At 36.3% G+C, this 24,237-nt stretch overlaps 1 protein-coding gene across 1 annotated transcript in view; it reads left to right on the forward strand.

The window, feature by feature from the left end:
* The window catches only part of LOC103916173 (vacuolar protein sorting-associated protein 13B-like), a 197,895-nt gene that overhangs the window by 33,853 nt on the left and 139,805 nt on the right, over window positions 1-24,237 (forward strand). The window contains 2 exon segments of the mRNA XM_009323125.1: window positions 4,818-4,944; window positions 6,651-6,794. Coding sequence (XP_009321400.1) covers window positions 4,818-4,944; window positions 6,651-6,794 — 271 coding nt within the window.

The raw sequence follows: 24,237 nt of genomic DNA on the forward strand, positions 1-24,237 counted from the left end.
TGAATCTTTTGGAATAAAATGCAGTACATTTGTATCCAGTCCTGTATTTCAGTTGCTGTGTTTATTGTACCTGAAGTCATGCTTGTAATCACACTGTACAAAGCCTTACTCAATAAGATGGAGTATGTTATTTTCTTTATTAATCCACAGCAAAGAAATGTTGCACAGCATTCTTAGTAAGATGAAAGTTAGCTTTACTGAGGCATAAGTATATAACAGTAGTCATTCTGTACAGCTATATGGTGTACGTTTGTTCATTGTCTAATTTTGGTCATTAGATAGTCCTCAAAATCTTGCTATGCTATTTCACTGTCATGCGATGTGTCTTTGCAACACCTCAGAGAGCTGAAAGGATGTGAACTGTTCTGCCCCCGGGAGATGGAGGTCTGAGGCATGATGATGTCATTAGCAGTTAGATATTCTAATACATTTGTGGATCAAGGATTAACTGATTTATACAACTACATGGGAAACCTGCAAGAGAAAAATCTTTCATAAGTCCTAAGTTAGCATGCTAACCAACATAATATCTTTGGTTTTGCGTGCCTCACACTACTAGAGAACACTATTTGATTATGTGGCCTAATCCATGCTAATACTTGGTTTTTTGCTTTTTCAAGTCGCAGAATTCTTTGTGAGGATTCATCTCTCTGTAGATAGTAAACTTACATGGCATAAACGAGCTCTTGATTGTCATTCATGTATGGAATGTATATGAGTTTCTCCCTGACCTACGTATTTTTTCAGTATGTAAGGGCTCAAACTCTACATTCAGTAAGGTATTATTAAGAAAAAAATTATAATTAAGAATAAGGCAAACATTTCCAAGTTTCACATCTAGGTTATGTTTAGCTCTTACTGGCCAGTATTTTCTGTTTGTTTCGATTAGTTTTTTCCACATAAGGCAGCCAAGTTATAGTCCTTCTTGTGCATTTTCACAGCTTATCCAGTCTCGCATCATCGCACCTCCTTGATTAGTGCAACATCATCTCTTTGGCAGTCCTTCGTCCTTATATAAATTCAACGTGCTTCTGAGTGGGTGTAATCAAATACTGATGATTTGATTTGATGTAATTAAATGTTGTTGCTTTGATTACAAAATTGTGTTCTTCACATTTTTTTCTCTTTTCTTCCCACAACATTTTTTGTCATATTAATCATTAGCTATGTCTTTGCTTTCAAGGTACTTCTAGACTTCTGTGTCTATCCATTTCCTATTATGCGTCTTCTTTCATTTACTTTGACACATCTACACTTACTGCTCATCAGACCTCATCGTACCAGTTACCAGGGCCGCCGCATTTAGTTTTTGAAGAAGCACTTTCTTGCTCGCTCCTTTATAACCTGTATGTTATAAAGGCATCTCCTGTGAACATTCACAAAGTTATTGCAATGTCTTCTTCCAAATCCTTCCAAAAAAATTTGTTTCTGTTACACTGTAATATAAAAACTAGTAAGACAGCTTTCAGGTTGCCACTGTACGGATATTATTACCTATGGTGCTGTTAGTTGTTCCCTTTTACTTCCCTGTCTGCAGGTGTGTTTTTTCTTATACTTAAATTGTAAGCCTTTGAGGACAGAGACTGTTTTTTGTCCTGTGCTTTTACAATATGGATCTGTGGTCTGTAACCAGAGTTCATGTTACCGTGCAGATATAGCCCAAATTCAGCACTGAGTAAAAGGCACCTCCAGGCCTTATCACAAATGCTTTGCTGCCTTTTTGCTTTGTGTTAGCATATGGTCTTTCAAATGTGCTGTACTTTTAAGTGTAGATGATCAACTGCTTTAACATCTCTAAAAGTACTAGCTTTTCCTTTTTTTTCCAAGACAAATACATAACAGATGCATAAATGAACCATGGAATGAATGTGCTGCAGACATAGAGCCATCATTACACTCTTCACAATCAAGTTTTTTCATAAGCTCATGTGGCGTACACCTGTGTTAAGTTAACGGTGCACTTAGGTGCAGTGTGGAAGACTTAATAATTCAAAGTGGAATTTGTTTCTTTGTTCCTTTTGTGCTCTTTCTCATATCCTCTCCCTTCGTTATTTACTGTGCTCTGTTTGCCTTCTGTTTGTACTTACAATTATTTTGCTGATACTTGATTTGGCTGAGCTTCAAATTCACCAACTAAAAATGTGGAAAGTAGTCAGTAGAGCAGGACAGGGCTACCACATAAGGATGATTTTAAAATAAAATTTAAAAAATCAGCAATCAATCTGTATTACCAAAAAAGTCCTTTAAGATGCAGTGTACTGGGTATCTACTAGAATAACATTTGAAAATTAAGAAATGGGAATATGTATAAGCTGAAAAATAATTTGAACAATGATTGAAGAGAACCAGTTCTGGGTTTGGAGTTCAACAAATAACTTGCTTTTATAGCTCTGTTTCATATATTGAAATCATACTTACCAGCAGTTTTATGCCCCTTCAAGTGGAAGTTTTCTAATGTATAGCTGTGTGTTCTTTCATAGGATTGTTCTACTACTTAGCTCTTTCATTTTCCTCAAAAACAAAGGCATTTCTTTCTCATCCTTTTGTGAAGGGGAAATAGGAATTGGGTAGAAAGCCGTCTGGTTTAAATTTAAAAGGAAGGTGATGGCAGGGAGAGAAGCATTTGTAGAACTGGCAAAATCTAAGACCACTTTCTCAGTTGAAGATGTATGCTAACTACTAATGGGTCTGCTTTCTAATTTGGGGATCTAATTAGACTAATCTTGCTTTAAAAACCATCATTACAGACCAGCAGAGCTACAGCTGATGAAAATTTTAAAGCTTTTAAGGTAAAGTGGTAGTTTTGTGACACTCACTGATTGCCTTGCTCTTAAGCATGCTGCATACTACTTACAGTAGCGTGCAGCCTGCTCAGCAGTGTTTGTGAAGGTCATTTGAAACAAAAGTATATTAGACTTGTGCTCAGTAAATACTAGCTCTGTAGCATCTGCTGTTAAATTTATTTAGGATAATGGTATACAGAAGTTAAAAGCTTTAAGGCCTACCCGCATCTGACAGTTTATATTCCCTTATAGATCGCCATGCTTTCTACATGTTTTGAGGACACTTAAGCAAATTGTTAGTAGAATTTGAAGCATCAATATCGAAATAGTCTAAGTAGTAAATTTTCATCTATGGATTTTGAATCTTTGCAACTTGACTGAATTACAGTCAAGTTATGATATCTGTTTAATTTCTTTTTGGCCTAACTCTTGGCTTACAAACCATCAGCATTTGAGATTGTGTACTTTTCAACAGAATCCATTTCAGAACGATTACCTTTACTAGACTATGTATATCGATACCTGTTCTTAATCAAGAGATTTAATTACCTGTTCCACACGCAGTCCAGAGGTTTCTGCATAGACAGGCATATAACCATATTGTTTAATGACATTAGCATGAATAACTCTAGCTGATGGTAAGGACTAATTGTCTAATTGCATTGTTCATGTGTCTGGCTCACTTCTGTGATTTATGCTGATGTCCGAACTGCTGTGTCTCAATTACTGGAGATGGCGAGATTAAAGGTAATACAGGGATACCTGACCGACATACAAATATATCTGAAGAGTCCTGCATAGATCTATTCTTCTTTTCTATATGGCAGTGTAGTTCAGTCTTTTCTTTTATATCGCGATAGATAGTTGCATAATTTAGTGCATACTTGCACTGTTTCACAGTTGATAATTTTCTATTTTGTAAGTATAGGAAAACTTACCTTGGACCAATAACTTTTTGATGATTTTTAGAGTTCTCCTTGATGAAATGCAGGTATTTAGCATTTCTATAAATGATGATAGGTAAAAAGAATTATCAAAAAACTATCTTGATGGAAGGGTTCTCACAGGAATTTGAACTGTATCCTCTTTTAGGGGCTGAGCACCATCTTGATCTCATTACATTTTTTTTTTCCCCCCCCTGATCAGAGGCTCTCATATGGCATTTTGTGGCAATAGTTTATTTGACCTGACCCAGAAGATTCTGGCTATTTGGAATGTGTTGTCATAAGCTATTAGTGATCCATCTATAACAGGGTTGTGCCTCTAGGCTTAGTATTTGGTTAAAGGGAAAAAAAAACAAACACCCAGCTGGAAAACAAATGTAATTATCAAGCTTAATGGCACAAATATTCTTGGCAAGCGGACGTTGATATTTATATGAAAAGGTACCAACTAAGAGCAACCAATGACAGAAGCAGTGGAGGAAGACTGACATCCCTCCATTTTCAAGGCGTTGTAAACATCTTGGGCAATAGTTATTATAAATTTAATGTGCGAGCCCTAGAGTTTCATGGGGTTTGCTAGCTTAATTTTTCATGCCTTTGATTTTTTTGTCAGTTATGTTGTTGTGTGCAGATTTTTTTTCACCACAGAGTTTTAATGCATGGATTCAAATATTATGCAGTCTTCAGGACAGCTACTCATAAAGTGAAGGGCATCCGCAGGCAACTTTGAAAAATACTGATAATAAAGTTTGTATCTTTGTTCAAATAATTTTTTATAGTTGGTTAAACAGTAGAAGAAGCAATGTCAAATGCCAAACTGGTCTACCTGGAGATGGGTTGAAGAGTCAAATATTTAGACATACTTTTTCTGTGAAATGAAGGTAGAAGTCTGCCTTTAGGATCGTAATTAACATGATTTATAATGATGATATTTAATGCTTATTGAGGTAGCAATCAAATGCCAAACTGGTATTGAAGCAGGTTTGTGCTACATGCTGGATGTAAAGAAGAATACGAGTGTTTGCCCCTCAACAATTTATAATGTGATTTAATCTTTTCCTTTTTTTCCTTTTTTTTTTTTCTTTTTTAGCATAAGGCGGCATCAGGAGAGGAGAGCAATTTTAACTCCAATTTTAACAGATTTCACGGTTCGAATAACTGCAGCTCCTGCAATTATTTTTACAAAAATTGATGCTGCAGAGAATTTACACCCAGAGGTTAGTACAAAATGTGAACGGAAATAGCATAACTTTTAATATATGGATAATCTTAATATTTTACTGTTCCACCATTTTAAGTGTCCAGGTGTTTTCAAATACAGAGATCGCCAACTGAAGGAAAAAAGAAAAAAGTTGTAATCACTAGCTGAAATGTTCTTTCTCTGCTGGAGAAACAATTTGTGTATAGCATTCGATATTAAAGGCAGCCTGTCCAGAAGTAGATAAGCCTGTTTGCAATTCAGAAAATGGGAATCCTTTAATGATTTCCAGCAATATTTTTAAAAATTTGTGATGGAAAGGTGTTGAGAAGAGGTGCTATAGTAAAACATTACAAAACATTGTATTCCAGGCTTCTCATAAAGGAGCCTGAAAATGCAACCTATACATTATCTGTAAGAAGAAAGTTGAGCCAAGTTTTTTTTAGCCAGATTTTCAAGCCCACAAATTTCCACAAAGCATCCGCTCTCCAGCCATTACTGTGGGTACTTCAAGGTATTCCAGATTTAACAATCACTTTTACCAGTCTGTGGGTCAGCTTGTTAATTAGTCTGTGAAGAATGTTATACACAAAAGGTATTGACTCCTTTTTTGGCATTAGCTTGTAGCTCAAGAATTTAAAATATTTTATGTAGGGGAAATATCAGAAAGTTTTTGTCGGCTCACAAGGAGTATTTCTCATAACAGCTACCTCCTGGGAAGAACAAAACTGGTACAGGAGTGTAAAGGGTATTAGGTGTGTATTGCAATGTGCAATAGGTGTACATTGTTGGAAAATAATAGCTAATGGGTATAGAAAGAAAAAATGGACACCTTCATATTTTGTGTAAAGCATCATCACAAGGGCAGGTGGAAAATTATTTGATGTAAAAAAGAGGTAGAAAGCTTGGGGGTGGCTAGGATGCATAGAAGTTATTCAATTAAAAAAAAATCACTGAGCTTTACTAATGCTTAGGTTCAAGAATTTCAGTGTTTTCTGTGCATACATTCTTCTTGTTTTCTATTCCCTGGGTGACATTCACTGATGAAGGGAGAGGTCTAGCTTAGATTGTGAAGAGCTTGAACATTGTGCAACCTTCTCATGAGAAGGGGCAGTACTTCTACTTATTAAGCAACCCTTCTGCATTGGTTCTGGTTTTCATCTCTTTATCGCATGGCAACAATGGTGAAGAGCTTTTTTTGTGCTAGACAACACCAATAAAACAGTGGCCATCCAGCTAGCTTTACCAAGGTATTGACAATAGTTTACAGGCAAAGAGAAATCAATTAGGTTGGTTATCAGTGAGTTCCAACACGTGATTTCATTCTAAATCACGCAGAGTTTGTTTAAAAAAAAAAAACAAACAAACAAACTACATCCTTTTCTTGGAAGGAAAGGAGAATTGTAGTCATTGCCAGGAAATAAAAACCAAAATCTGACAGTCCACTGTTTGATACTACCAAGAGATAGAAACAAGACCTCACACACAAGATGCTTTTCTTGCAAAATTTGTCTTAATAGTTATGCTGTTGAAAGCAAAGCAAAGAATAAGCTGCATCCCTCTTTAGAAGCCTGAGACACCACTTTCTCCTAAAAAGATCTAATTAATGCTACATACAATGTTGAAGCATTGACTACAGCAGAGAATCATAATACAGTTATATAGAAGCTGAAAATTATTTCCCCGGTAGTTGTTATCTGGTATTTTCCCTTAATTTCTCCACAGGAAATTTTGGTGTGTGGTCATTCTTTGGAAGTGAATGTGACAACAAACCTGGATTTCTTTCTCAATGTGGCTCAAGTACAACTTCTTGAGCAGCTGGTACAAGCCAATATGGTTGGACTGGAACCTTGCAGTAGCACTGCTGAGGTAGGTTTTTCCCTGGTTTGCAGCTGGTTTTTTTAGAGTACTGTAGCTCTGATCAAGTGTTTGCATCATTTAGATAATAATATATAGGTAAGTGAAATAACTGTATTATTAGTATTTGTTTGGTCAGCTTTAAAATGCATTCTAATGTTGTTCTAACAATAGGATGTGCTATTTTAAAAAGAATATTATGCAGTAAATTAGACTAAGATGGTTCTGCAACATCTTATGTACAAGGAGAATCATCTTACATAAACGATGAAAGAAATCAATTTTTAAGTAGGTTTTTGAGGTTGTTTGGCATTTAATTTTAACTTTTATTGAAGCTTTGGCATCTTCTTATGAGTTCATATACTACACTGTGTGCTTCACTAAAGCCAGTAAATTATAAAATTTTTGCTGTGCCTAGTAACCACTACTCACATTAACCATCTTCACTCACGTCCCTAAGATTCAATTCACCTCTGAATATTCTCATACTTCTTCAGTAAGAATGGTGATGGGTACATCGTTGAAGGGTCCTTCATCTTCTGAACAATTAATCTCTCATTTTTTTCAGGAAATTTACAGTGTTCAGCAACTCTCTCTTTAATTTGTCATTCTTCTTTATTTCTGGAAGTTGATACCTCAGTTTGCATTAAAGGCCAGTCACTAGCTGAGAGACTTGTAAGTTTAAATTATTAAACTTCTGGGCTGATACAAAAAAAGATAGGAGAAAAGAAAGTGAAAACTTTGCTGTAAGAAAAAATATGTATTTCTTATCTTCAAAACCAGGAATCTAGTCAGGCTGACAGCACCTTTTAAAGTCAGTACAATTTAATATGTGACAAGGCACTAATTCCACTGGAGTGGTTGTTGGAGTCATTGAGAAATCTTCACAAATAAGAACAAGAGTTAGGGAGAGAGTTAAAGAGCAAGACACAATCAACTCTTCCTTTCCAAGAATCTAGCTGATGGGAGAGCTGAGAAACTTTTCTCCTTCCTTTCCTGAATCTCACAGATTCAGCACGCATGTGAGTCTGGGAGGGAGCGGAGAATGCTTTAGAGCGGCCAAACTATTTATATTTCTCTCTCCTCACCCTGTCAAAACCCCAGAAGTTGTATTCTGCTAATCGAGGCATCACATCATCCCCTCCTCCTTTATCCCTTCCGAAGTATAGAGGGAAATAAAGAGCGTTGTTTCATTACCATGTTGAAACATGAACGACATAGAAAAGAAATGCAGTGTATCTTTCTTGGATACTTTGCAGACACAGGACCTCTTTTGGAGATGAACTTTATAAATAAGTATATATGGGAATATCTTCAACAAATAATTTGTGGAGCACTGTTTTCCCATTTTCAGTGGAATGGATAGAATCAGAAGATTTGAATGGGTGCCAAGAATTTTAATTTTGAGATGGCGTTGTGCAGAAGTGCTGCATGACTGATGTGGACTGCTCAAACTTAAAAGCAATTTACTACATAATTTCAGAAAGCTTTTTGTTGACTACATCCCAAGATACCTATTTGTTCTTCATTGATATCTCCCTTGCATTATTGAGGTCTCCTGTAATGAGTAATGGGAGTATTTCTGGTTCAAGGTGGTGTTTGTCTTCTCTTTAACAAGTCATAGAACTATATCTTCATTTACTATACTGAAAATGTAAAATCAAATAGTTGGTTACTTTTTGTCCAGTTCTTTCTTCAGTGTTCTATAATCTCATGTGCCTATATGAAGCCACCCCACCCTCTAATATATGCACATTTATTATTATCCTCATGTTTCTCCTTTAGTCAGCAGAGAGAAACATAATACACATTGTATGCTGCTGTTTTCATCTCAATGAACAAAGTCTGGAGCCTGCACGTGGCTATTCATACTTCACACCTGCTAATTACTTCACTGTGAGGATCAAAACATAATTTAGGTTGGAAGACACCTCTGGAGACTATTCTTTTGCTCAAAAGAACACTAATGTCAAAGCTAGATCAGGCTTTTCAGCGCATTGTTTAGTCAAATCTTTCTTTATCTCCAAGGAAGAAGGTTGCACTGCCCGTATGGGTAATTGTCCTGTGCTTAACTACGCTCGCTCTGGCAAGTTTTTGTCTTTATATCCATTCAGAATTTTGCTTGATACAGCTTTTAACCATTGCCTCTCAACATTTCACTATACATCTCCAAGAACAGTCTGACTTCTTCTTCTTCTTAACCCTGCTTTAGGTAACTGGAAACAGCAATTTGATACCCCACCACCATTCATAGCCTTCTCTTTTCCCATCTGAACAAACCTAGCTCTCTCACCCTCTCCTCATAAATCCTTTGCTTTAACCTGTTAACCCTCTTGATGTGGACTTACAAGTATCTAATAAAAGGAAATAGTCTCACCTCTGATCTGCTGGCTGTGCTGTTGTTAAAGCTGCCCAGTAAGTGCTTAGCCTTCAACACTACAGGGGCATGCTGCTCTCACATGTTCAATTTGTTGTCCACCAGGACCCTGGGGTTCTTTTCTGCAAAGCTGCTCTGTAGCAGCTGGCCTCCAGCCTGTATTTGGTTTGGGATTTTTCCATCTCAATTGCAGGACTTTGCTTTTACCTTTGACCTTCATGAGGTTTCTGTTAAACCATTCCTCCATTTTGTCAATGTCCCTCTGAATGGCTGCCCTACCCCTCAGTGTATCAACAACTCCCCCCAGTTTGGTGTCATCTGTGAACTTTCTTTGGGTATGTTTTGTATCATTGCGAAGGTCTTCAACATCAACATCATCAAACCTTGAGGAATGTCACTCTGTACCTAGAGTTCAGCTACACTTTGGAACAGTGGCCATTACTTTCTGATTTTAGTGGTCCAGTGTGGTTTTTACCCACCTTGTAGTCCACCCATTCAGTTCCCACTTGGATCCAACAGTTTGGATACAAGTCTGCTGTGGAAGACTGTCCAAACTTTGCTAAGGTCAAAGCAAACGGCATCCAGTACTCTATTCACAGAATCAATCATCTCATCATAGGAGTCAATCAGATTGTGGTAAGGCATGATTTGCCTTTTGGTAAATATGTGTTGTTTGTTCCCAAAAACTTTTTTGTCCTTCAAGTGCCTGGGATTGGCTTCTCTGAAAATGTGTTCTGTCACCTTCCCAGGGTCTACAATGAGGCTGACTATCAAGTAGGTTCCCTGGATCCTCCTCCTTGCTCTTTTTGAAGATGGGCATGACATTTACTATTTTCCAGACATGAAAGACTCTCCCAGACAACATGTCCTTTCACATATGATAAGGAGAATCCCAGGAGTGGCACTGGCCAGTTCCTCAGACACATTTGGATATGTTCTGTCTGATATTTTAAGAGAAAAATTGACCTGAAGTTACCCATCCTCCAAAGGCTTTCCTAAAGTATTGCACATTACCTCGGCTGTATGCAGGTGATAGTGATACACAGAACTTGTGCTCGTTTCTCCTGCTGCAGTGTTCGTCTTGCATTTGCATTCAACACAGTCTTATTCAGCAAGGCAATTCACAGAAAATAGCTTTAAGATGTTTTTTTCACAGTGCCTATTTGCTTTGCAGATTTAGCATGGTTTGTAGCATTTGAGGATTTTCATCGATATTTCTATTAGATGCTTAAGCATGATTAACAGAAGAGTAGGAAGAAATAGAAGAAACTTTCCCCATGGGAAAGTACAAAATGAAATGGAGAAACCAAGAAAGTTCGCATTTCCAAATCAGAATGTATGAAACCTGTCTTCCAAACCTGCCCCAAGATAGCATGGCAGTGATTTTTTTTTTTAAGTTGAAAGGAATAGAACATTTTTTTTGTAGAAGAGACATTTTTACAGGTTTTTGAATAAATATTATTTTGGTATTTGTACATGAATTTACACCACTGAACTGTTTGCATTAAGTACTTGTTCAGTTATTTTCAAGGGTATTCAGAACCTATGCACATACAATGCATCTCTTCAGGGACTCATGAATGAATGAGCAACCACACAATAAACAAAAGTATGTAAAAACAGTGCACATAGGCATTCTCTGAATAGGAAAGGGGATAAAGGAATGCCTTGAATTTCTTGAGATAACTGACCATAAATGAAATTTGTTTTATTGATTGTCCTTTTTTCTGCTAGACTAATGGAAAGATTGAGATACATTCCTGTCAAAGATTTTGTTGAGTATCAGTCAAAAAGTGTACTTCAATACTGAAAAATGTTCTGTAACAGAAGCTGTAGGATTCGAGTTGCCTAAAAGTAGGAAGAGAACAAGAATGGTAAATTCTTCACGTTTTTTTACGCATTGGTGCCACTTTAAAGACACTGCAGATGAAATATTGAAACAACTCCTAGAAATGCATTTCAATTTTTACAGATCTGACCATGGACTACTGAAAGTTGCAAAAAATTCTTGTTTCTGAAGGTGTCCAGCTGATTGGAAATTCTGCATTGCTAGTAGGGATTTAGTCTTTTTAAAGAAAAAATAATCCAGCATATAGAATACACATAATCATTGTTCAGATTTAGTGAAAAGTTTTAGGCAAATTTAAGGTCTGAAGGGACTTTTGAGCACCATGGCTGGGAGACAAAAGGAAAGTTAGATTGGAACTCCAATTATGAATGGAATTTTGTATGACAGTGACTTAAGGCATTGAGTGTATTTGCTTGGCTTTCCTTTAGGCACACCCGTTATTACTAATTAAGATAATAATCTCAATTATGTATCTTTCCTGCAGGCAAGCTGTTCAACCACATTTAAAGATGTGGTGTTTAACCTGTTTTCAGGAAGCCATTTTTACAGTATGAGGTCTTATTAAAGGAAAAGTCAGTAGTGATGAATTGTATATTCATCTCGTTGTATTTGTTTCCTGTTAGTGTCTGTTCAAACACAGTTATGCATACATGTATAGTTACAGTTGATTTGCTTTTTAGCATACAAAGGTTAAGGTAGGATAGAATCATGGAATAATTTAGGTTGCAAGGGACCTACCAAGTTCACATAGTCCAGGCCGTGGCTCACAGCAGGCCTAATTAGATCGGATTGCTCTAGGGCTTCAATTCAATACCGCCAAAGATAGAAATCACACAACCTCTCTGGGCAGCCTAGTTGACCACCCAAATGGTTAAAAAAACCCTTAAAAATCCTAATATCTAATTGGAGTTTCTTGTGTTCGCACTTGTGTCCATTGCTTCTCATCCTATCACCGGGCGTCTCTGAGAAGAGTCTGGCACCATCTTCTCTATGGACTGCAATCAGGTAGTTGTATACATGCCCATGGATGCCATCTGATTAAACTTTTTGTCATCTTCTGATATTGCTGTCTTGATTTTGCAACCATCTTGGTTGCCCTCTGTTGAACTCAGTTGATGTTTTTCTTGTACTGTGGGGACCAAAACTGGACACAGTATTCCAGATGTGATCTCACGAGTGCTGAGTAAAGGGCAATAATCACTTCCCTCAATCTACTGATCATGCTCCCACCAATACAGTCCAAGATGTTGCTGGCCACGTTTGCTGCCCAGACGCATCACTGGCTCATGTCCACCAGGACTGTTCTGCAACCAGCTTGTATCATTGCTGAGGTTTTTCCTTCCCAGGTACAGGACTTCACATTTCTCCTCATTTAACACCCTAAGGTTCCTATTTGGCTCATTCATCTACCCTGTCTAGGTCCCTGTGGATAGCAGCCCTGCCCTTGCACATATTCACTGCTTCCCATTAATCAGTACCCTCTGAGCTCAATCATTCAACTAGTTTTTTATCCATCTGGTAGTTCACCCATCCAGACTGTAATGTCCAAACTTGGATACAAGGATATTGTGGAAGTGTTAAAAGCCTTGCCAAAGTTGAGGTAAATGACATCCACCGCTTGACCACACATCCAGCCATTTTATCATAGAAGGTAATCAGGCAATCTGATAAATACCTGCTTTGTGGATTCTGAGGAAGGGCAAAGCATGTCAGCCAGAAGCTTTGCTTTGTTCATCTTAGCTTTGTCACTTAGCTGCGTTCATCTTTTTTGATACTTAGCAATGCTTTGCATTTTTTCAGAGCCAATAGTTTCTACTGCTTGTGGTAACTGTCCGAGTAAAAACTATGAATATATAAAGCTTGTCTCTTTTTCTGCTTCTCCTTAGCACTCTTTCTGTAGGCCTCCCTGCTGATTCTTTCTCCAGCAAGGTGAGCACTCAAGGGTGCCAGCTATGTGGGCTGATTACAGCTCTTCCAGCAAGCAGCCCTTTGAAGCTAACAAGTATTCCAAAAAAAGACAACAAAATATTTGGGGATTCTGGGTATGATTTATGGGGTGTGAGGGGTGGATCATAAGAGTCAAATGCATGCACCTTGGCTGCAAGATGAATGTTTTGGAGCTGTGAAGCCACAAATATTTGAGAAGTGCAAACACCAAGGCTGAAGTAGAATCATGTAGAGTTGTGTAAAGAATTATAGAGATATACAAGAAGTTATGTAATTAAAAATGAAAGGAAACATTATTCAAGCTTGGATGTTAGGAAAAATCTTATTGGGTGTAGAACACCACCAAGGGACATGACAAAAAGATGTTGAGCTGGGATCATTTCACTGATTTTTCATATCAGGAGAAGACTACCTGCTGTGGTTTCATGATTGAACTGGTTCTAATGTTATAATCTCTAACTGATCATAACAGCCCCCTATCAATTTCTAATTTATGTGATTTTGAGTTCAGTAAATTCTATTAATCTGCCCTGGATTTCAAAAAATAAGCCACACTTAGATAAAATGGCAAAAATAAGTGAATTGCATTCTCTGAAGCCTAAAAATCATTAAGCAGGTAAATCTCTTTTTATTAGATGAAGAGGAACTTCAGTGTATTAAGACTGTCTGGGGCATGTGGATTTACCAACAGTAATTAGTTTTGTTATTCATTAATATCAAGTAATCATCGTATTAAGTCTACCTGAAAAACAACCATGTATAAAGAATAACACATGACTATTTTTGAAACCAGTGTTTTCAAGCAAGTTAAATATTTATACTTTTTAACAAAACAAAAAACATATTTTAAGAGAGCAGGGATGAACTACATCATTTAGAAAGCCAGAGATGGGGATGCTCTTTGATCTATGTATGTATTCTGCCCAGTATCCCACAGAAAACCCCCCACCCTTAAGTCATAAACTAATATAACATTCTTTCCGTCTCCCAGTCTCCTGACTCCACTCTTTCTTCTTGGTTTCCTACAGTCTACTTTGTTCCAGAAATCCACACATAAGTGTCTTAACTTCCAGTAGTCTTGACCTGACTCGCTCATGATACTCATATGCAGTTCTCCATTTTTTTTCGTTGTGCAGAGTTGCTGTTTTAGAAATTAAATAATAAAAGCAAGCATAAATGCGGCTTTGTGTCTTCTGAAATTATTTGAAGACTTGTCCTGTTTCTCACACAGGAAGAAAAATTCTTCAGAATATCGTGATGCCTTCTGCAGGGTTTTTTTCTTAACTTAAAAGGCTATAGTAAAGAAACAGAACTGAAGATTTTCTTTTGTGCTTGATAGTTTCACTGGCAGATTTGCTTTTGTTCAAAATCTGTTGGGTTTTCCCTGGATCATCTTTTGGAAGGGATAGCATTCTTATTCCTTTTGTACCATATTATCCTGGGGGGTTTTGTTTGCTTCTTTTGTTAAGTCTAGAAAGCACCAGTATAAATTTCTAGCTTGGTCTTTTTGTTTTTGTAAATACCCTAAATTTTCACAAGTACTTCCTGTGACAAATTCTTCAGTATTTTCAAGCTTACTGCACAGAATGTAGAAAGGAATTAATACAAAGATTTCAGACCCGTTACCAGATAAATATGATTGACATGACTAGAGGAATATGGTTGATATGTGAGGCACATGATATAGAAATGGCCCTAGTGGCTTAAACTGAGGCTCATCTATTTAGCCCTATATTAGCATATGAGTTGGAAACAGTATAAGAACAGATACATTAATTATGCATCCCTACAATATTTTTCCAGCTATAATGTAGTATTTGCAGCTCAAGCACTGCAGAGATAGTGGTGATGTCTATGTACTTGATAATCTTCAGTGGTGGTTTTTTTTCATGGATTTGTCCAGTTGCCTTTGAAATTCATCTAAACTTTCATCATCTGCAATAACCTGTGGGAAGGAGTTCCACAGCTAACTATACACAGTGGGAACAACACCCCACCCCTCCCCCCTTTTTTATGTTTATTTTCTTTTTACTTAGCTTTCAAGTTCTTAGGAAAAAAAAAATATTTCTTAGTCACCATCTCTGGGCCATTTTATCCTACATGCTTGGATCATACCCTGTTTTCAGTGTCTCTTTTCTTAGTCCTAGTGTTTTTTTCCAACTAGGATTGTTCCCTACAAGCTGTTCCATTCCATTAGTTATTTTTGTTAACCTGTTCTGGCTCTTTTTCAGTTTGACAGTGTGCATTTTTGAGGAATAAGTAGGGCATGGTCCAGACCAGAATAGCACCCCCAGACAAGAATTGCACCCAGTATTCAAGATAGACAGGCACACATGGATTTATATGTTGGCACAGTGATGTTCTCCCTTTTGTTCCATCTCCCTTTCCTGTTATTGTTGATAAGAGAATTGGGGTTTTGTCTGCTACTGGTCCTTCGCCGTCCTTCGCCCTGACCCTTTCATAGAACTGTGTGTAATAAGGTTAAGAACTTGGTTTTAGATGACAGTAGTCGACTTGGAGGCCATCTTTTTATATTCCTTTTATGTGGGTTTTTTTTTTCCTATTTGCATCACTTTACATTTACCTATATTGTATTTAATCTACTATTTTATTGCCCTGACATTCAGCATTCTGGGGTCTTCAGTCTTCACAGTTGGCCCCTGAATAAGTTAATGTACTTAGAAAAAATTCTCACCTTGCTCTTCATTCCTTTTTCCATTTATGAATATATTGAATGTGATCAGCCCCAGCATAGATCACTATGAGAGTACACTGATAACCACAAATCATTAAATTGGCCTTGTACTCTTACTCTTAGTTGATTCATCTAGACTAATTTATCAGTTACTTATCTAGGTGAGGACCTTCTTCCTTATCCCACGGAAACTTAGCTGACTAGGCACACACACTGAATTGAGCTCTTGTTCTCAGCTAGCACATTGCTTATCAACAGTAGGAATCTTTTATCTGCAGAACAGACTTTTCTCTCAATTACCTAAAGCCACAATCTTACAACGTACTCTCTGTATACAGTATTCCAAGCCTGATGAGAAAACACATCAAAATGGGGAGCAGGAGTGAAATCAGACACACGCTTATCTGTAGTGAGCTTGTTCCCTGATACAGTTCTGATTTTTCACGTGTCTTGCTCTTAAATTGCTGTCCAAAACAGTCAGAACTTCAGATAAACCACCCCAACATTTTAAAATTTCAGTTGAAGTTCAGCTCAGTCAGCTGACAATATGGCTATTCCTCCTCTTTTCCTCTCCCCTCTGAAATCAATCTTCTTAACGATGATACAGCCATTCCTATTTCCGTGATGAATTTTCAGGGGTGTTTGGTTTTGGGGTTGGTTTTCCTTTTTTCTTTTCTTTTCTTTTTTTTTTTTTTAAGATTTACTCATTATTTTTTTGTTAGTTACAAACTTTGCAGTTTTGAGTTAAATTTGAAATATTTTCACTGTAACTTAGAAACATGGATTTGCATTCTATGCTTTATCTAGTTTATTTTACCTTGGATAAACAGTAAGAAATTATCAATAGTCAATGAATTACCTTGTAATAATAATTCTCACAATTACAATTATCTTGTAATTACTTAGTAGGCTGTGTAAAGACAGCCTACTGCTGATATATTCATTAGTCCTTGAGGCCTCAGCTGTGAACGAACTTCAGAGAACCATCAGGTTTCTCAGCACCTCCTCTCTCTGTTGCACCTGACTGGGGCTCATGCCTAGAGAGCTTTTTCTTAAGTATTTAACCTGTTTTGTTGGAAAGAAAGCAATCTTTTAATGGCTGAGTTGAACAGCCATTTGAGGCTCTTCAACAGCAGGAGTTGAAGAGCTTGTTTGTTCTTTATTTTTAATGGAAAAAAAAAAAAGAGATATCCTTTATGCAAGCAAGTTAGGCATATTTTTAAAAAAAAAATGCAGTGACAAAGCTGTGACATTCCTGAATATTCCTGTCCATATTATTCTAAGTTGAATTCTCGCTGTTATATAAATAATATTTCATTTGCCTTTTTTAATGTGTAAATGAGGATATACTGAGAAAAGGGATGGAAAGTTTTCCAAGGGACTGGATTTAAGCAGATTGAAAGCAGGTGGCTATCCACATTGTATCACAATTTTGGCACATTGCTCATTAAGAAAACCTATGCCACTGAAATTAATTCACGCCCAACAGATGTTTAGTACCGTAAAGGGATATGACCTGCTTGACACCAGTCACTGGAAGGAAAACATTTTTTCTTTTGATGTTTTGCATTAGGTACCATGGATATTACACATGTGTCTCACACACTGAAAATAGAGCTGATGTTCTTATATAAATTTTGCATAAATGCACACTCATCCCTGCTGTTCAGCCAACATAATTAATGTTTTATAGAGAAATGTAGGGTTCTCCAAGTGTGTGCGTTCATTTAGTAGTGGGCATGGCATTGAAAAACAAAGTCATTTCTGTTTCTAAGTCAAATTGAAAAATCTTAAACCTATATAATTAAATTTTGTATAAATGTACTAGTAGTAAAAATGTAGCAGTAATCTACTGGGATACAAGAAATTTATCTTTTTAAAATATCATGGTTATAGTAAATAGATTTTTTTGGATCCCTGCCTTTAGCCCAGGACTGTATGTACATATATGAATTTGAAGTGTAAATTTTCAGATTATAAATTATAATAATAATCCATACTTGATTATGATAAATTTATGGATGGGGTTTTAAACAATCAAGTAATTAAGACTGGAAATACCCTGAGTTTGCAGCTGCCTGTTTTGATGTGTTAATAAACATTTGACCTTTGGAGTCAGGGAAGCAATTGTGGTGGGTTTTTTAAGATTTTAGACAAATAAGAAATTTGTATTTGTGCCTTTCCTCCCCCAGCCTCCTGTGGCAGCATGATGGTCTAAATCTGGGCTTCAAATAAAATTAAGAATTTTAGGTTCAAGTGTTGGAAAGGCAATAATCCACTTAGCATTCAGTCCAACACAAAAAAAGCACGTGTGCAGCTCATTATTTATAGGAATAAATAACTTATGGGAATGTCATTACATGTCTGGCTGTGAGCAGTGATGTTCTTTCTCTAAAGAGAAGGGGAAGAATGTAATGGTTGCCTTTTCCCTGTATTCTTGTTGACTTGTAGCAAATGAGTACAAATCAGCAGTATTACAATGGATAAGTTTTCAGCACAAAATACTTTTAAGAGTTTCTGTCTGGATCTCACTCTGGATATAAATTAACCATGTTTTAATCCTTGGTGATATGTGCTAGGTAACGTATAAAACATGCCTTGTACATGTTCCAAGTACTTTACAATCTTTTGTGAGAGTCAGTATACATCTGTAATTTAGAGTATGCCTGTCTTTAGATATTTCTATAATCTCTCAGTGTTTGAAAACATGACTAGAAGCTACTAGTGTAGATTATCTGAGGTTTATCTTACTCTTGATAAAGTGCACTGGTACTTGGAGTAAATGGGAAGAGAAGTCAGCTGTATTACCGCTCCAATTGGGACAATTATATTCTAGTAATGTAAATTGCTGTATTAATGATATCTCTAATGCAGATCCTCTTTGGTGCAAAGTAGTACCAACAAATTCATTTTCTCCCCTTAAAAAGCATGCAAACAGAAAATTTTAAGTCTTTCTGTGCCTAATAACCTTATGTTCCTACCAATAACTTCACAAACCTGAAAAATGTAGGCCCTGTTTTTTGAAGACTCTCTGAAATATGGAAATAGAGCATACATCACATCCTGAAATTATTTTTTATTATAGCCAGCAAAACTTTCCTAGCATAAGTGACCATACCATTTTTTCCTGTTTTTAAAAACATGGGTACTACTTGATATCTGCTAGAGAGGATCTCTTGGATTCCTTTTCAATTTCACCTCTGTTTTTACAATGTATAAAAATGAATATTGACCCTCAAATGAGGCCAGTATTAAAATATTTCTATGTCTTAAAATTTATTTGCTTTTGTTATTACTAGGAATCTGTTGCAATCAGTTCTTCAAGGCAGTCTTGAAAGCTGAATTTATAATTTTGCTCTTCAGGCTTAAAAGGGAAGAGCTCTCCCAGTTCTTTCTTAGCACTGGATTATCTGACAAAGCTAGACAACAATTTAGCACGTTTTGATTTAATAGTACTCAGGAGCTTATTATGTGCTTTTTGCAAAGACATTTGCAGAGTTTTAAAAGTAAGTATAATTAATGAAAGGTTACAGATAACATTTGATAGTGAAGGAAATAAAACTCTATCTCTGTCTGTAAGTATTTAGATAAAAGTAGGCTCTCTGCTGCCAGCTTCTCTCAGTAATTAGAATTATAATATCTTTTATAGTATGTCTGAGTTTTCCTTTAATTATGTTTATAATTGGGAACGATCTGTATATGGGTCTCAAAACCCACAGACATACCTTAATCCAGTAAACTGCAATTATTCAGTTAGTAAGACTATGACTTCTCAGAAAATGTTTTTTCTTCTCAATATGAATTCAACTAGATGGATTAATCTCTGATTCTACTGACATAAAAAAAATTATTTAGTAAGGCTAGAAGACATAATGCTGGCACTGTTAGTTTTTATCAGAACATTACAGGTAAAAATAGCATTCTGTACATGTGCCTTGAACATAAGATTAAAATGTAGTTTTAAGTGGAGTTGTTCTGTTAGTGAAGTTAGAAGAGTTGAAGTTTTGGTATTGCTGAATTTGTGGAATATTTTATTATGACTGTATAAACAGAATAATAAGGATTGTTAGAGTTCTATTTAACTTACTGATTTAGCCTACTGTAATCTTCCAAGTGCCAAGAGCTGTTCTTAACTTTCTCTTTTCAACAGTTTAGCATTGCAGGTTAGAATGATACTAGATCATAGCAGGTGCCTATTCAATAAATAACCAATAATTAATTCAATAATTTAAGCTGATCCACTTGCTCTTAATTTTTTCCAAGCATGGCTGCATTGAATGACGCTGTTTCATCAATCTCAATGAGTCTGACTTCATTAAGGGATTATCTAATCATCAGTGCACATGGCTTCTGTTGGAGGCATCAAGTGGGCTTTGAAGGACTGGTATTGACACTGGATTTGTTTGATTTTAGTCACTATTTAAGGTAGAACTAACAACTGGAATTTTTACTGATTTATGAACTCAGGTAAATTAGGAGATTTAACAAACTTTAATGAAAACAGATAAATTGCCAAAATGAAAAGTATTAATTGGAAAATAGGGGTGCAAATTCAGACAAATAAGCCATATGATTAGCCTGAATGAGACAAGTAGTTAGTGTTAAGGCTGAAAGAAATGGCATTAAAACTGATTTGGGCAAATAAAGAGGATGTCCTTTGGAAAGTTGTCTAACATTGGAAGCAAAGCTGACAGGTGTGCTAGCTTTTCTATTGTTAGGGTTTTTTGATAATTCAGAGTTTTATAGAATCTTCTATTACAGTGACAGTGGACATCACTGTGATTGGAATTACCTCAGACTGTACGTTTTCCTTCAATTAATTCATCTTTAGATGAGAGATTTTCAATTAGAGAGATTTTTAAATGATTGTCTGTTCCATAAATAATTTTTCTAAAAATAATAAAATAATTCAGTGATAGAGAATCTACTATAGACATTCATAAACTTTTCCAGTAAGTAATTCTTTTCCAATTAAAAAAGTGCATCTTATTTCTTGTTTAGAAATGACAATCTATGACTTAGAAATTCAGTAATTGTTGTTAATGCCCAAGCGTCGGAGTGGCAGTCTGCGTTACCTCATTTCCCTTTTGTCTGGAAACCATATTTGAAATAGCTAACTATATTTTAAAGCTATTTAAAATAGCTTTAAAATGGAACACTAAAGAGAAAATACACTGGATATATACTGGCTTTGAATCTCATTGGAAAAATGTTTTTCACGTGTATTGAAGGAGAAGAATGGGAAAATCGGGAAAAAAAGTAGCATTTAAGATGTGAAAAAACTTCACTCTCTTCCAAATATTTGACTAGATAAATCCCAAGGATTGTTGAGCAACTATAAACATCATTAATCTTAGTTAGGAAGCTTGATTTCACTGGAAGTTCTTGGTAAATAGAAGGATTAAATAATTGTCTCCTGCCTCAGAAATAAAATACATCATGGTTCTCTGTTTTACGCTTTGGTTACATAAATATAGACAGTCATCAAAGTAGCAACCCCTTGTTTAAACTTTAAAGGTGTGATTTCCAAATGGAATATATTTGGTGGTTTATAGGGCAATGTTGTAAAGATTAGTGTAGACAAAAATAATAAAGAAGTGATGATTTATGGGTAAATCTTTTTTTTTTTTCTTTAAGCGTTTTAATATTCTGTAAAGAGTTTCATGCCAGGTCTCCAGTGCTGTGTTTTTACTTATTATAAGCCCTAGCTTTATACTCTTTTATAAATTCATCTTTGATGTACAGTAGACCTATTGTGCCGACTTCTTCATAAAGTATAGTCTATTATTGCAAAGAATATTGCTTTGATCTGCTTGACAGGTTTAAAGTATGGACACATATGTGGTGGTTGATAAATTACCTGAGGGGCAAAGAATGTTGCTGTCTTTTCATAATTATTCACTTTTTCAGAATTAATATATGCCAAATTCTTACAAGAAGAAGATATAATACCTGCACATGGAGAACAGAAACAGAAGTGCTAGGAAAAGAAATACAAATATGAGTGAAGTGCAGTTAATGTCCTGATTTTGTTCAGTGATGCACTCAAGATTATAGGTGCGATGTTAATAAAAGGACCATATTTCCTCATTCTTAAAAGAATTTTTAATGTTCTGGTAAAAGTCTCTCCAATATAAATGATAACTAGTTTTACTGCTGATCAGTGATAGAACAGGTGAGTTCTCAAGGAGTTTATTTCTTAGACTGGCAAATCCATTTTCTGGTGTCCATCACTCACCACCTGGAGATTTTTGGCAAGAGAGCATCTATTTGTCATAGTAGCATTTAGAAGTGGAAAATACAAGAACTCCTCTTTGAAAAAGAAATGAAATACAAACCAACACTCATCTTGGTCTGCTGCTGTCCATGTAGGCATGCATGGATAACATATCTTACTGCAAGTCAGTAAATCTTATACTCCTCAATCAAATGTGGCCATTGAGGTCATTACCAGCTATATTCTGTACAAAGTGCTCCTCCATAAGCTGCAGAGTAAGGCTAGACTTTTGGAAAAATAATAATTTCTACACAAATAATAATTTTGCTTAAATTTACCCTAAAGAATGTTCCTGTCTAATAACACTATATTGGAGGTAATTAAGAATACAAAGCACAGTTATTTTGTATCTTCCCTGAAGAACTTAATAGGTACTTTCAAATACTCACTTTTTCTTCACAAAATCTTTGTGAGGATTATGGCTCTAGGAGAGAAATCAGTTACACTGGTGAACACAAGATGCTTGCTTTTAAAATTCAAGGCAAGTTAAACATCTGAATTATCTTCCAGACGATGTCATCTAAAGCCTTCATTTTCTGTCTTCTGCCGGTGTATTTCTCCCTATCCCCTCCATCCCTATTTGTCAGCTTACATAGTCTTGTTTGTTTATTTTCTATTAGCCCAAATGCCTGCTGCGGTAGGCTACAAGTCCGTACCTATCCCATACAATCTGAAATTCAGATAGGTAGCTAACATACTAATAAAAAACAGCATAAGCTATTTCTTGAAAGAATCACGGCCAAATTCATCATCTTTTCCATCCATCATTCTTTTCTTATTCACAAGTTCTTAATTGCAGTGATGGATGCAGCACTCAACAATCAGTTGTTGCAAATATGGAAATATTCGCCCACAGTAAAAGTAGAAACCAAAAAATCGTCCTTGTTTTGGATCCCTCTCAGATGTCCACTGCCCTTTTCTGGCATTCTGTTACTTCTGCCTGAGCAATGAACAAAGCTTCCAAAATTCTTCAATGTACTTGCTGTTATTGTATCTATGTGTTGCTAGGCATTAGAATACAGTAGATCCTGCACAAATTTGATGCTTAAAAAATTATTTCTTCCCCCAAAACACGTGAAAAAAATCATGTTAAAGTTGAGGAGAAACTGTATTTAACAGTTGAGCTGATGAAGGGTGGACTTGGATGTACTGGTAAAATGGTCACACAAAGAATGACCTGGGACTGAAGTGTCTGGTTGGATTTTTTGTTCATAACTGATACATATTTCAAGCATAATTTGCAGTCAGAGCCAATAGCCAATGGACACAAGCTGTCATTCACTTGGGGGCAGTGTTGAGCAAAAAGGAGGGACACCTGGTGTGGGCAGATCTTCGTTTTCTTTCAAAAATTCAAGGCACGACCTGCTGGCTAATGTTTTCTGCTTTTATAATACCTGCTTCTAGATATTTGACTTTTGAGTACTCCGTCTAGGCTACCCAGGCACTGGCCTCAGCAGTGTTTGTCAGCCTGCCAGATGATATTTTGCTTCTAGACCTGGCTCTTAGCCAATCACTTTGAGTAAACCCCACCAGCAGATGTGACATGTTCCATAAGGCTAACCCCCACGTTCTGATAAATTGCAAAGACAACCCACCAGCTTCCTGAATAAATGATATTAATACTGGGGGAGGGGGAGAAGCAAAAGTTGTTTCAACTTTGGCATTTTGTTCTTTTACCACAAAAATTATTTTTGGAGTCTAACTAATGTAAAGGTTGGATATTTCATAGCAAGCAGAATATTACTTGTAATCATCCGAATAATGGGAAAGGCTGGGGGAAGTACAGCTCCTATCTGTACAGATACCCAAACAAAACCAGCAAAGGCTTCAGTGAGTAATAGGCAACACGCTAATTACAGCAAACTAATTGTTAACTGAGAGGTCTCCAAAAGGGAGAAGGCATAGAAAACTCATCTGTAGCAGCTGATTCCTTTCTAGCCTGGTTGAATCAAACTGTGTACTGATTTGTCACATTAGAAACATTTCAGTAATATCTGCAGAAGATGTAAGTCATTCTCTATCACTGCAGATTAGGCTTAAGAAAGCATTTCTGATAAGTTATACTACCCTGTAATATGCTGGCTCAGGAAGTCTGGAAGAGTATTCTGAAGAAGTATTTCTTTATACTTCCTTTATGTATACTTTTTTCCCTAAGCATCCACTTACGGCAGCTGTCAGAGAACAGGAGTCTAGAAGGACCTTTGATCTGACCCAGTAGGACCATTCTTATGTTCTCTTGTAGTTTATTTCTGTTTATGGCAATCTCATCAACCTTCTGTTGTTGCTATAAGTTCACTGTAAGATAAAGAA

The sequence above is a fragment of the Pygoscelis adeliae genome, unplaced genomic scaffold (assembly GCF_000699105.1).
Source record: "Pygoscelis adeliae isolate BGI_AS28 unplaced genomic scaffold, ASM69910v1 Scaffold174, whole genome shotgun sequence".
Classification (NCBI taxonomy): Eukaryota; Metazoa; Chordata; class Aves; order Sphenisciformes; family Spheniscidae; genus Pygoscelis; species Pygoscelis adeliae.